The 12734-nt window shown below is 50.8% G+C and overlaps 4 protein-coding genes across 4 annotated transcripts; 2 read left to right on the top strand and 2 right to left on the bottom strand.

Annotated features, from left to right (window-relative positions):
• Positions 1 to 1601: 1601 nt before the first annotated feature.
• KD926_010573 (putative polyadenylation factor subunit CstF64) lies at positions 1602 to 2553 on the bottom strand (the record flags this gene model as incomplete). Its single annotated transcript, XM_053102949.1, has 2 exons — positions 1602 to 2443; positions 2502 to 2553. The coding sequence occupies 2 exons, from the start codon at positions 2551 to 2553 to the stop codon at positions 1602 to 1604; spliced, it is 894 nt and encodes a 297-aa protein (XP_052953610.1).
• A 350-nt stretch (positions 2554 to 2903) lies between these two features.
• Positions 2904 to 4051, top strand: KD926_010572 (prohibitin subunit PHB2; the record flags this gene model as incomplete). The annotated part of the gene is made up of 4 exons (XM_053102948.1): positions 2904 to 3084; positions 3164 to 3232; positions 3301 to 3656; positions 3731 to 4051. 4 exons carry the CDS (start codon positions 2904 to 2906, stop codon positions 4049 to 4051), a joined length of 927 nt encoding a protein of 308 aa, XP_052953609.1.
• A 592-nt stretch (positions 4052 to 4643) lies between these two features.
• rmt2 (protein-arginine N5-methyltransferase) lies at positions 4644 to 5918 on the top strand (the record flags this gene model as incomplete). The annotated part of the gene is made up of 1 exon (XM_053102947.1): positions 4644 to 5918. One exon carries the CDS (start codon positions 4644 to 4646, stop codon positions 5916 to 5918), a length of 1275 nt encoding a protein of 424 aa, XP_052953608.1.
• A 2050-nt stretch (positions 5919 to 7968) lies between these two features.
• KD926_010570 (putative DUF221 domain protein) lies at positions 7969 to 11706 on the bottom strand (the record flags this gene model as incomplete). Its single annotated transcript, XM_053102946.1, has 3 exons — positions 7969 to 8981; positions 9033 to 11479; positions 11540 to 11706. The coding sequence occupies 3 exons, from the start codon at positions 11704 to 11706 to the stop codon at positions 7969 to 7971; spliced, it is 3627 nt and encodes a 1208-aa protein (XP_052953607.1).
• Between the last annotated feature and the right edge of the window lie 1028 nt (positions 11707 to 12734).

Below are 12734 nucleotides of genomic sequence, written 5' to 3'. Positions count from 1 at the left end.
AATAGGATTGTCTGGACACGTTCAACGAGAGAAAGGTAGGGAGATGTGAAGATGTGAAGAGAGTCAGGATAGGACACGTCAGGATCATGTGGACTGTTTTGAGAGTACGTTTCTCCTGTTTTTCCAAGCCAAAACAGACCCAAAAAGAAGGATACATAAGAAAGTAGACAAAGAAGTAGATTGCACGCATCCAACAGTCCAAATGATAAAGATATCAAGATAGGGCACGTATGGATCACGTGGAGTGGATGGTGGTGAGAAGGTGTAAACAAAAGGAAAGCGGTGAGAAGGGGTAAGGTGAGAAGGAGGAGGGGGAGAAGAAAAAAAGTGGGAAATGGAGGGGGGAACAGAGGAAAGGCACTAGGACAGAAGAAATGGAACGTTTCGCCTAGTGCAGTGGTGGTTGGGCTGACGATGCAATGGGTGAACCGAACATGATGCGGGTCCTGGGACGTCTACCAGTGAATTGATTGCGCCGCTGCCTTTACTTGCGCTACGTGACTCTTTTCATTGTCTTGGGCTTGGATGAGAAATTTGGAGGGGTGTGTATCTCTGTAGTTTGTCTATACTGTTTGGTACATACTGCCAGATCTATAGGATTGAGTAGATATCAAGTATCCGTTTGATATAGTACAGCGGTTAGAAGGCACATAGAGCAAACATTCTGCCCTCCAACTGAAAGAAATGCAAGCTATGCCCTGTATTTGTCAGGGGAGAAAATTTGTACTGTGACTGGAAGTTTTCCCTGCTTGATGCTGGTACCTGATTCCTTCAGGGCCAGTAGGCAATCAAGACAAACCCAACTACAAACGGGAGATAACGAGCGACCCAATATTTCCTTCCTGTTTGCTGCTGGAAACAAAGCTCCAGACTATTCATTTGGATCTTCATAGCGCATTCTAGGTAGTTGAGATAGTATCTAGGCGAAGCATGAAGGCCTATCAATGTTCTAGATCCATCAGCTTTGTTGATCTTCTTGACCAATCCAGCAGAAGAAAGACTTTGTATAACTCAACAGATAAGAAATTTCCTTTGTAGCCTACCGAATAACCCAGATTTTTGGGAATAGTCTCACTGTACATTATGGATTTATATTGATGCCTGAGGTTCGGCGAGGACTTTGCCTGTACACGGAAACGAATGGCATACCTGTGGTATTATCTTCGCTCTCTCTCTTCTCTCTCTCTCTCTTTCTTTTACATTGACCATCTGCAAAGAATACGAAACGAAGGGCGGAGTATTCTGGGGCTGTCTGTTGGTGGGAATATATTTTTTTCAAGCTCCGAGTTTGGCCATTCCAATTCTTAGGAGCCACCCAATAAGTATCTACTACAAATGACTACGATAAATCTAACCGAAAGGAATGTAGAACCAGACTGCATCGAAAAAACTAAGAAGCTAAATTCGATAGTCTGCATGACCACGACATCTCCGCTGAAAGGAAAAGAACCAAATATGGGATATCTTCCACGTATCTAAGTATACATCCGAATGACAATTGCAAGTGAACCATATGCGCCATCCCATCTGCTGATCAAAAGAAAAGTCGATTATCCAAAATGAATCAAAGAACATCAAAACGCCTCCTCGTTTAGGCTCATTTATCGCATTCCGCCTTGCATGAGCTGCTGTCGCAGCAGCATAATCTGAGTCCGTTCCATTGGGGGAAGTTCATCGATGGTCGACTGGGGCATGGAGAGCACTTGCTGTAGCAGCTCGTCCTGGCCAGGAACCTGTGGTTGCGGCGCAGGTTGCGGTACCGGCTGGGGGTTGAAAGGTGTATTGGCCATCGGAGGCGTGGAGATTTGGCCAGGTACCGCAGAGAAAGGCTGGAAGGCCTGCGTAGTAGCAACAGGAGGAGGAGCGGCAGCAGCAGGCTGCGCGGCTTGCTCCACAACCGAGCCGAGGGTGTTGTAGTCCACTAGATTCATCAGAAGCAAGGCTTGGAAAATGGCGTATGCTAATTGGGGGGCCGTTCGCAAGAGTTCGGCGGCTCGCGCAGGCTCAACGGTGGCCAGCTGCTTCATCTGAGAAAGCACCTCTAGGAGCTGATTGGGAGGAAGAGAGGATAGGGTTTGAGAGATCGCGTTGGGACAATCGAGATGCGGGGGCAATTCCACACCGGGGGGCAGTGGAGGCAACGGGGCCGACTGCTGTTGACCTCCTAGTTGTCTATCTGCTTGTCCGGGCATTTGGCCTGTCTGCGAATAATCCGGAGGGATCGAGTCTTTTTCATTGTTATGGGGCCAATCCACACGAATCTTTCGGCCCATAATCTCGTAATCGTTCAAGTTTCGAACTGCAGAGGCGGCCGCGTCGGCGTCGGCGAAGTCTGCAAAGCCATATCCCTTTGGTTTTCCTGTCTCCGGGTTCATCATCAGGCGGAATTTGGTGACTGTGCCGGCGGTGCTGAGGATGTCTTTGACCTGTTCCTCGCTGAGATCTGCAATGACAGAGATTAGCACTTGAAAGACATCGATAGGGGACTATGGAGAACATACTATAGGGGATATTCCCCAGGAAAACACTTTTGCCAGCTCTTTCAGGCGCCATGGTTGCGACTCGGTAGAATTTCAAGCTCTGTCGATCAATCTGTCAAGCTCTCCGTGTTTGGCGAGAAGAGCGTGCGCGATCGGGCTCAGCGGGGGTATGGCCACACTTTCTGGTTGGGCGATGGTAGCAGGGTCGAGATATGCAAGAAAGCAGATGAATTGGAAGGAGGAAGCCGTTGCGCCTCTGTGGAAAGGAGAAGATTGACAAAGACGAGGAAGGAACAATGAACGGCGATGCAATTGAGGGAAATGCCGCGGGCGGTGAGAGCAGCCGCAGAACCTCCGCCGGCTTCAATTCGTCTCACCTTCCGACCTGCTTTTCCTCCATTCTCACCCACACCATCACCCATCATGTCTCAATCACCAAAGGAACAGCTGGAGAAGCTCCAGCGGATGCTGCAGAGGACCGGCGGCCGCGGAGGGTTCGGTATGCCCATCCGGCCCCCCGGTGGAGGCCCCGGAGGTGGTGCCATTGCCGCCCTCGTCGCTGTCGGTCTCGCAGGATATGCCATCTCGAACTCATTCTTCAACGGTATGGTTGGCCTCTCGCCATAGCTGTGGCTCTTCAAGTCAGTATGTTTAGATCGTGACTGACGTGCGACGGTGTATAGTTGATGGTGGTCACCGTGCCATCAAGTACTCCAGGATCGGTGGTGTGAAGAAGGATATCTACAGCGAAGGTATGGTCTATGCTAGCCCCGTGGGATCATTTGCCAAGTTCTTGTCTGACTGCTTTTCTCTCGTGAAGGAACTCACATCAACATTCCTTGGGTCGAGACGCCGGTTGTCTATGACGTGCGCGCGAAGCCCCGGAACATCGCCTCTTTGACGGGTACCAAGGATCTGCAGATGGTGAACATTACCTGCCGTGTTCTGTCGAGACCCCGAGTCGATGCCCTTCCGCAAATCTACCGTACCCTCGGTAAAGACTTTGACGAGCGTGTGCTTCCGTCGATTGTGAACGAGGTCCTGAAAAGCGTGGTGGCCCAGTTCAACGCCAGCCAGCTGATCACTCAGCGTGAGAATGTCGCTCGACTGGTGCGGGATAACCTTGCCCGCCGCGCAGCCCGGTTCAACATTGCCCTTGACGATGTGTCGCTTACGGTATGCCCTTTCCAACCCGGTTTGTTCCATGCTAGTTCTTCGACGATGACTAATGCGATCGGTGTCCATAATAGCACCTAACATTCTCCCCCGAATTCACCGCCGCCGTCGAAGCCAAGCAGGTTGCTCAGCAAGAAGCCCAACGGGCGGCTTTCCTGGTCGACAAGGCCCGCCAAGAGAAGCAGGCTTTCATTGTCCGTGCCCAGGGTGAGGCCCGGTCCGCCGAGCTGATCGGAGATGCGATCAAGAAGAGCAAGAGTTACATCGAGCTACGAAAGATTGAGAACGCACGCCAAATTGCCCAGATCCTGCAGGAGAACGGCGCCCAGAACAAGCTGTACCTGGATTCGCAGGGCTTGGGCTTGAACGTCAACGTCAACAGCGAGGAAAAATAAGCATAATCCCCTTCGCATGAGAAAAGGAGTTTATTACAAGAGGGCGACAGCAGCTTCTCTTGACTTTGGTCTGTTTTTAATTGAAATGTAATGGTGCTCGTTCTTGTCGGTCTCGACGTTGCGGTGGAATGCGCGACCCTGAGGGGAGAAGTAGCATGGGGTATCTGTACAAATAGTTGTCTTCGAGTTTCTCCGAATTATCAGGCGAAATGTTTCTCTTCTCTCATTCTGGACCTGCCTGTTGATGGCGACGTGTAGAGCTCTCTCTTCCTCGGTGTTCGCGTAACGTGGATTTCTCGCTTTTTCTCCGCGCCTCGACGAAAGCGGCGGGCGGAAATTTTATACTCGGCGACTCTTCCCTTCTGCATCTCCCCAGCTCCACCGTCACTTTCAGTTATAGATCGGTGGGTGCCAAAGGCTATATATATTGACTGGCCTTTTTTCTCTGCCTTGATTCTCAAACATATCCCGATCATCCCCATTCCGCAAGAAGTACACATACCCCTCTTCCCTGGTCGCAGGTGCCCCGCATTGACGGTCCTCAAAGTCTTCAACGATTGACAGCGAAAGCTAACTCATTTCCCCGCCAGACATGGCCGACCAAAACATAGAGATCCAAATCGATCCAAACGCAGAGATTCAAATCGACCTCCAAACCCAAGAGATCCTCCTTGCCGCTTCGCAACATGATATCCCCAAGCTCCGTCGCCTGATCCGTTCTCAAGAGGCCGTCCCCAACGCCGCCAACGTCAAGGACACGGAAACAGGATACTCTCCCCTCCATGCGGCCATCGCGGCGTGTGAAGCGGACGATGAGCCCGTCAATGGGGCACCCAATGGTGCCGAGGCAAATGGCGTCCAGCCTGGCCAGGACAAAAGCGTCGTGGAATCGGGCGTGAAAACCGTCAGTTTCCTCCTGCAGGAGGGAGCAATCTGGAATGACCTAGATCTGAACAACGAGACACCCGGATGTATCGCGAAACGCATTGGACAGAACGAGCTGTACGAAATGATTGTGGATGCGGGTGTTCGGGCTGAATTGCTGCTTAACCGACTAGACGGATACGAGGAGCTGTCAGAGATGGACGAGGACGAGGAAGAAGGCGGCGAGGACGCTGAGAAAACGCAGGACGAGCAGGCTACGGCCGTCGATGACCAGACGGCGCCTGAATTGGTTGATGCTACACAGGTTGAGGCTGCCGGGCCGGATGTGTCTCAATCGCGCTACCTAGACTCCAACCTTACCTTCCAGCAGGATCGCCTGCTGGATCAGGACCAGAACGGTGTGATGATGGCCTGGGAATCAGACATCATGGCCAAGTCGGCGAAGAAGCTTCTCCCGACCCCGGGACTGCGTGTGCTCAACGTCGGCCACGGCATGGGCATTGTGGATGGATTCCTACAGGAGCAGTCGCCTGCCGCACACCACATCATCGAGGCGCATCCGGACGTGGTCGCGCAAATGAAGAGTAAGGGCTGGGACCAGAAACCCGGAGTCAAGATTCACGAGGGCAGATGGCAGGATATCCTCCCTGCCCTGGTGGGAGAAGGCGAGCAGTTCGATGCCATTTACTACGATACTTTCGCCGAGTCGTACGGTGATTTCCGCGAGTTCTTCAGCGAGCAGGTCATCGGCTTGCTGGACCAGGAAGGTAAATGGAGCTTCTTCAACGGCATGGGTGCCGATCGCCAGATCAGTTACGATGTCTACCAGAAGGTGGTGGAGATGGATCTGTTCGAGGCAGGATTCGATATTGATTGGGAGGAGATCCCCGTGCCTACGCTGGAGGAGGAATGGAACGGCGTGCGCCGACCATACTGGCGCATTGAGAAATACCGACTGCCCTTGTGCAGATACATGGATTAAACATAGACAGAATTCGGAAATGCAACTGATGAACGATCACCGTCAAAATGACAGCTAGCGGGTGTTTTACTGTACAAATCACTTCTCACGGTCAGTTGATTCTCTTTGGTATCCGAGCCGAGTTATAGACAACAGCCTTGCAATGTCCGTGCTCCCATCTTTGGCTAATATTCCTTGCTCATCCGATGGTGGGGTTTTCGTAGCCGTCGTCGTAGGGCTTTGGAATCATCTTCTCGTGGTGCCCTTCAGCTGGCCGAGGGTACGGCGTTGACGGCGAGACTAACGAAAGTGGCAATGAGGGCCACAAGGAGTATGGATGATTTCCTTTTAATTGTTCCGAAATAAACTTTGGGTGATAATCTATCTGTGACTCATCTTATTAACCGTCCTACTTGAATGGCCTTTCATCGAAGTAAACCATCTCTCTACCATCTCTCTACCATCTCTCTACCATCTCTCTACCATCTCTCTACCATCTATCTATCATCTATCTATCATCTATCCACCATCTGTTGATCATCTATCCACCATCTGTTGATCATCTATCTGCCATTTATCAATGACTTTCTCATGTCGAAAAGTCAACCACACCCTCTCTCGCCTTTAATCATGCCCCAAGAAAAGCCAGCGTCGCTTCCACTTTCAAGTACCAGCTCATCTACATCTATATTCGCAGAAATGGCTCTAGAACGCCTTGAAGAATATAGACGATTCAACACAAAAGATGATACGAAATGTGTCCTAATGGCATTTCTCGAGAACCTCCCGCGAGACGGTAAAGGCAACCTGATCGATGATATACTAAATTGCCAAGACGACTTGAGTCTTAACAGACATGCGCGCTCGCTTGTCGAGGGCTTATTATTCCCGTTCAGAGTCCAACCTAAAACACCAAGGACAACTATCTCCTATCGGTCTGACATGGAAGACTCGGAGCTTGATGAGCAAAGCTAGCTGAGAAGAGTCTATCTGGCACGTGATGGGCAGAAATGCGTAATCACAGGTGATTTTGAAGAGAAAAGTATTCCCCGGGGTTCTGATACGCCTGTGACTAGCACCGAATGCGCACACATTATTCCTTTTGCGATGGGTAGTTGGAAGAACGAAGGAGAGCAAATGGACACCTCTACAATTTGGGTCAACCTGTATCGATATTTTCTTTCACTCTGCTCGAGGACCAATTTCGCTCAGTCGCCAATTAATGACCCCAGAAGACTTATATCTATACGAGATGTTCCGTCGATTTGATTTCACCCTGAATGAGACCGAAGAACGGAATGTGTACCGACTTCACAATTATAACCCAAGGCATCGCTTCTTGAGGTCTTTGCCTCAATCGGTCACCTTCAGTCAAAATGGCACGTCCCACGAGCTTCCGAGTCCATTACTGCTTTCGATCCATTCAGCAATTGCCAGGATACTCCATGCTACCGGGGAAGCCAGAGAGGCAGACCAAATTCTACGAGAAGAAGATGAATAACAAAGAATACGTGAATGTTGTTGCGCGAGAGGATTCGCCGAAGTGGGCGCATGCGAACGGTGAGGTAGGTCCCTTGAAGTCTGGTGAATCGTCGAAATGCTAAGTTGGAGTTGTTCGCAACCACAAGTATGGAGGAATTAACTACTCTTTGCCAGACTAAAGAAGCGAAAGAAGAATAAATTTGGCGCGGGCGAGCTGACTGTCAATGAAATTCGGGGTTTGGATGAATGGGTTTATACCGCGATGGGTGTAGTAGACGACGACGACCACCACCACGACCACCACGACCACCACGACCACCACTACTATACATACAGCTGGGTTGCACTAGGTGGACATATAGGTCTTTCATTCTAAGAATGCTTGAAATGGTCACGAAGAAATAAAGATGCCCGTGCTATGCTGAGCCTGGAGAGAAATCATCAGACTGCCAAATAAAATACCCCACAAAACGCCACGGCGAACCGACCAAAGCAACAAGATGTGTCATGTCAGTCATTCAATTATGTACACCAATGTTCCCAGACCATTCTCTCTCTTTGTATTGTACACAGACCGTGTTGTCCATATTTACAGTTGAATCAGATCCACCTGAGAGAAGTCCGGAGGACTACGACTGAAGATAGTGCGGCACTTGCCATCCAAGGCTTGATACTCGTTACTGATCCAGATGTGTTTGCTGAATCGCTGGGTACGGTAAACTTCGTCGTCGCTGACACCGATATCGTCTCGCGGGATCCAGACCACTGGGCGTTTGGCCCGGAGAGCATCATGTTGGAAAGCGCGCTGGACCAGCTGATCGCGCTCCTCTGGAGTTAGATCTTCTAATTCGTCATGGATACCAGCAAATATTCCCTGGCCAATGTTGCGGGCAGGGGGGCCCTGGTTCTCGGCGTCCTCGGCGATTTTCTCCCGCATGCGTTGTACACTGGGAACAGAGGCGTCGGACCTGCCACCAAAGTATGTTGACCGGCCTTTTGAGGGTGAATTGGCCCACGATGAACGTTTGGGCGCCATCCCAGGGCGCTTTGTCGTATGCTTGTGTTTCTGCTCTTCTTTGTTGGCTTCGATTTGCTTCAACTCGATGTCGTGAGATGCCCTATCAGCCTGGCGTTCCCGGCGCTCGTTCTCCGCGAGTTGGTGCTCAACTGTATCATCTTCCTCGTCATCACTTGGCAAGCCTAATCTTGCCCTTTGGGCGCGTGCAAATTCCTCATCGCGGCGGACGGCATCGTCTTCTAGAGTGATGGGAAGGTAACGAATCAAAGGGCCAAATGCCTCATTCAACAAAATCTGATACCCTGCCGTGAGAACGAGCACCACAATCATGAAGATTGCTTGACCTTTGCAGGCAACAGAGCCCTGCACATCACGGACTAAGAAGAACAGTCCGATCAAGCTGACTTCCATAACGTATAATCCTGTGAATAGCTGATTGATGGCCTGAGGGAAAAGTAACCCGCCAGTATCGAAGCGAAATTTGGTGACATAAAGGGTATTGTACCGATAAACGAACCAGAAGAGACCGAATGTAAGGATGTTGAAGATAAGAATGAGTGGTGAAATGACGCAATAGATCAGCCCTATTCTAGACATTAGCTTCGGCCTTGACGTTGTTCCTTTTGGTATCTTACCGATTGACGCCAAAGTAGTGTAAACGGGAAAGAAGGTACCCCATTGCATTTGGTTCAAATTAGTAGTTCGCGCCCACTTCTTCCTTGCAGTCGTGTCGAGAAAAGGAGCAAGGATGAACCAGCTGACAAGATTCACAATCTGAACCAGAGCACCAGCACTCACTGACATGGCTTGCAGAATCATGTACGAGAAGAAGTAGTTGCTGGACGAGGGAATATTTTGTGCTAAGAGTTCCGGCCAGCTGGTGACGTTGGTGACGTTGTTGATGATAGTGGAAAAACTAGACGAAATGGCCACAACCAGGAAAAGTTGCACGAACAGGAAGGCGAAATAGTAATGCTGGACGGTGAGTTCCACGGCCATGCCAGTGTGAAGACCTTGAGTTCGGCAAAGAAAACGGAGGATCAAAGGCAATATGGCCATAAGGATGGCCAAAAACAGTGCCGGTAGGATACCCTGTACGGCAGAGACAAACCATTCTGGCAGTTTCGAAATCCACGATAACCAGGTGAAAGCATCCTCCAGGTACGATAGCTGTGAAAGCAATCCCGTGAAAGCTACAGGGAACGCCCACCCGATCACCATGGCGCAGACAAGAGCGAAAACCCCGAATGTACGGAGGTAGCGTTCCCACCATTTGATTGACATGTTGTCCCATATGACGTCGTCGGGCGAAATTTCCACGATGCGAGGGGCCATTTGTTTGGGGACGTGGTGGCTGACCGCCTGGCAAGCCATATGTGCTGCCACCTGGTGGTTGAATTGAATAAACGCAGAGTTCATCAGCGGGAATTTCTCCGGGTGTTGCTGATCAATCTCGATTTCTAGGTTCAGTCGCGCCACTCCTTTGCGGCAGTGATCAATGGTGTCGACCTTCTTTCCGATAAGCCAAATAGATGGCATCCATTTCCAACCAAAGATTGGCAATCGCATGGTGTCGCGATCTTTGTCTTTGATGTACTTCTTCCACAATGGCTCTCCAAAGTCTTCGTTGTCGAAATCTTCGTTGTAAGCGATTGGATACTCTTCCCCGTCCACCTTTTCTCCTTCCAGGCGACCCCCGGATTTATTGGCTTTACTGTCCTCTCTTCCTGTCGGCAGGATATTGGGGTCAGAGTCGAGTGTTTCCTCCGCGTCGACGGGGCTTTCGGGGCCGGTCAAAGGAAGCTCGTCTGGTTCAGTCTTGCTGCTAGTTTTAGAATTGCTTGAACCTCGACTTTTCCAGAAAGGCCTTTTTGGTTGAGAGGATGAGCCTAGGCCCGCAGCACTGGGGCTTTGATTCCTCGGGCTTTTGTGATTCGAACCATTCTCTTGGCCAGCCTCTCTGGGCTTTGCGTTCAACGAGAGAGACTCGCGCGGCCCATTGCCACCAGAAAACCGTCCCCGCTCTCCAGCCGTCTCATGTGGGTTGTCTTCAGGAACAAAGCCTCCGGTACGAGTTAGGGTTCCATCAATTCCGTCCTCGACCTTCTTGAGGCCACCCAGAACAGATTTCCCCAGCTTTCCCACTCCTTGGCCGACCGCTTCGGCAGCCTCGATGGCCGGATCAAAAGGGTTCCAATGCCCTTGTTCATCCTGCTCTTTTTTGGAGCCGCCGCGACGGTGAAGTACTTGATTGAGCGTATGGGCTTGATGTGGGTCACCTGAACTAACACCAGCATCCATCGCTAGCTGAGAAGCTTTCCTATCGGCCACCTGCTTTTCTTGCTTGCCGACCACCTTAGCGTCCTTGCCAGCCTTTTTGGCTTCAACTTTCGCCTGCTTCAATTGTGCCTTCTTACATTTTACAATCAAGTCGGTCTCAGCAGATTCGAGCTTTAGAGCCAATTCATCCCTTTCTTTCACCTTCTCGTTGAGATCGTCGTAGTTTCGGTTGATCCAAATGTTGCGGATACCTCCAGGGAATACGTCAAACAGCGAATCGAGGGCTTCCACCGTAAGCCAGCTTTCAGGGATAGCAGTCACTAGCACGGTTGTCGCAGATGCGCGAAGCCGATGTTGCGGGGAAGTCAAATAAGCCTGTCGAAGGCGAATGTACCCTCTGAGTTCATCGAAGAACACGGCGCATACGTACACGATAGCTATGAAAGCCATAATGAGGTGGCCCCAGTAGCGACTCGTATTTTCAGGGGTGACATTTCCCCAGGCTAGTTGGTCGAGACCGCTGACGTTCCATTGGCCTCCACTTGCGGTCCCATTTTTGTAACTCTGGTTCTTCCCGTTCACTTTATTCAGAGGTAGAAGAGTCGGTAGTAGAAGGCATCCTAGCGGTACGAATATTTTCAGGAGCATTCGTAGGTATCGCAGGAAGAAATAGGCGTCGAGACCACATTTTTGAATGAACTCAGAACTGGAGGTACGAAACACAGGGCCGACCCATCGAAAAAATCCAGGCGGGGAGGGCGCGGTACGTTCCCTATCAGGGACGAGGTAGGTTCTTGGTTGGCTATTCGAAGTGACGTTAGCGATACCCCAAGCCATGCAAATTAACCATGGAGACACTCACTAGATGCGAGTAAGCTTTCCCTTGAGAAGCAAAAACAATAGAAATTCAACTGCGAAAATCACGATCGCAGTACCCAATGATGCAAGGAAGGTATTGATCCCGATACCTTCGCGCTGTTTCCCCGTACCACCAGCGTGCTCCAGGGCTTTCCCTAGATCGTTGGACATGGTGGGATGTGGCGACGACCTCGCTAATAAGTTCTAAAAGATTGTTTTGAGGTCAAAGTCGACCGTGCTTGCGGAAGAGATAACGCGGCGCAGAAAGAGAAGGCGGAACGGCGATATAGCGGACGGGGATTCAAAGCGCATAACGAGTTGGATTTATTGGAGATCAAAGTGGCATGTCGATGGAGGAAGCGGGGGGTCGTTGACTCAAGTAAGGGAGGAATCGAAAATAGCAGCACGAGGGGACTGTTTTTAGAAAAGGTGGGCGTTTAAAGAGGGCGGAATAGGGATCAATGAAGCGACGCAAAAAGAAGAAGTAAATAACGGCATGACAGAAGTGGCACCGATTGCTAAAGGAATGGACCATTCATGTTCAGCGGCGTGCCAAGTCAGCAGGGCAGAAGCGCCGCGATTTGTGGGAAGTTACGATATGCGCTGGGGATGAGCAGATCGTTGCTCTGCAATGACATCAAGCGCCTGCTGAAACTAAACTTTCGCCTTGTGGCTCCACAGCGCCTGCTGTTGTCTCACCTGCGTGGATGATTCTCCGTCTCGAGACCTGGAGAGGGAGAGAATCGATCGGGGGACAAATGGAAGAGGGAATATGTCAGCCGATATAGGGAGTTAGTTAGTTAACTAGCGTGATGGCATTCAATTTCATTCCGTTGGAGTGATTCAGATTGTTCTTTGGGGGGAGATAACAACAAACCCCTGACCGATGACGATGGGCCCCTTTGTTGGCAGGGATGGATCCTGAATGGAACCAGGGAATGTCGATGCCTACGGAGGTCGGAGTTACCCTAACCTAATCTCCTTCCGGCATGGCGTGCCTGAGGTTTCCCCCCGCGGGTGGTTCTGTGGCGCAGCATGAACCACTAGCCCTAGACTAGCCCCTGTCTAGTAGTCAAGTCACATGACCAAGTGGCTAGTGACCCGCGTCGCCCCGAACAGGAAACCTCTTAACGCGCCGGTCGCGTCGGCACGCGTCGCTGCTGCCCGGCAACTGACTCCGTACTCCGTGGTCCACGAAG

The sequence above is a fragment of the Aspergillus affinis genome, assembly GCF_023601865.1.
Source record: "Aspergillus affinis strain CMG 70 chromosome Unknown NODE_82_length_168771_cov_87_400459, whole genome shotgun sequence".
Classification (NCBI taxonomy): domain Eukaryota; kingdom Fungi; phylum Ascomycota; class Eurotiomycetes; order Eurotiales; family Aspergillaceae; genus Aspergillus; species Aspergillus affinis.
Note: the sequence above shows the minus strand (reverse complement) of the source record. Positions and strands in the feature narration are given on the sequence as shown.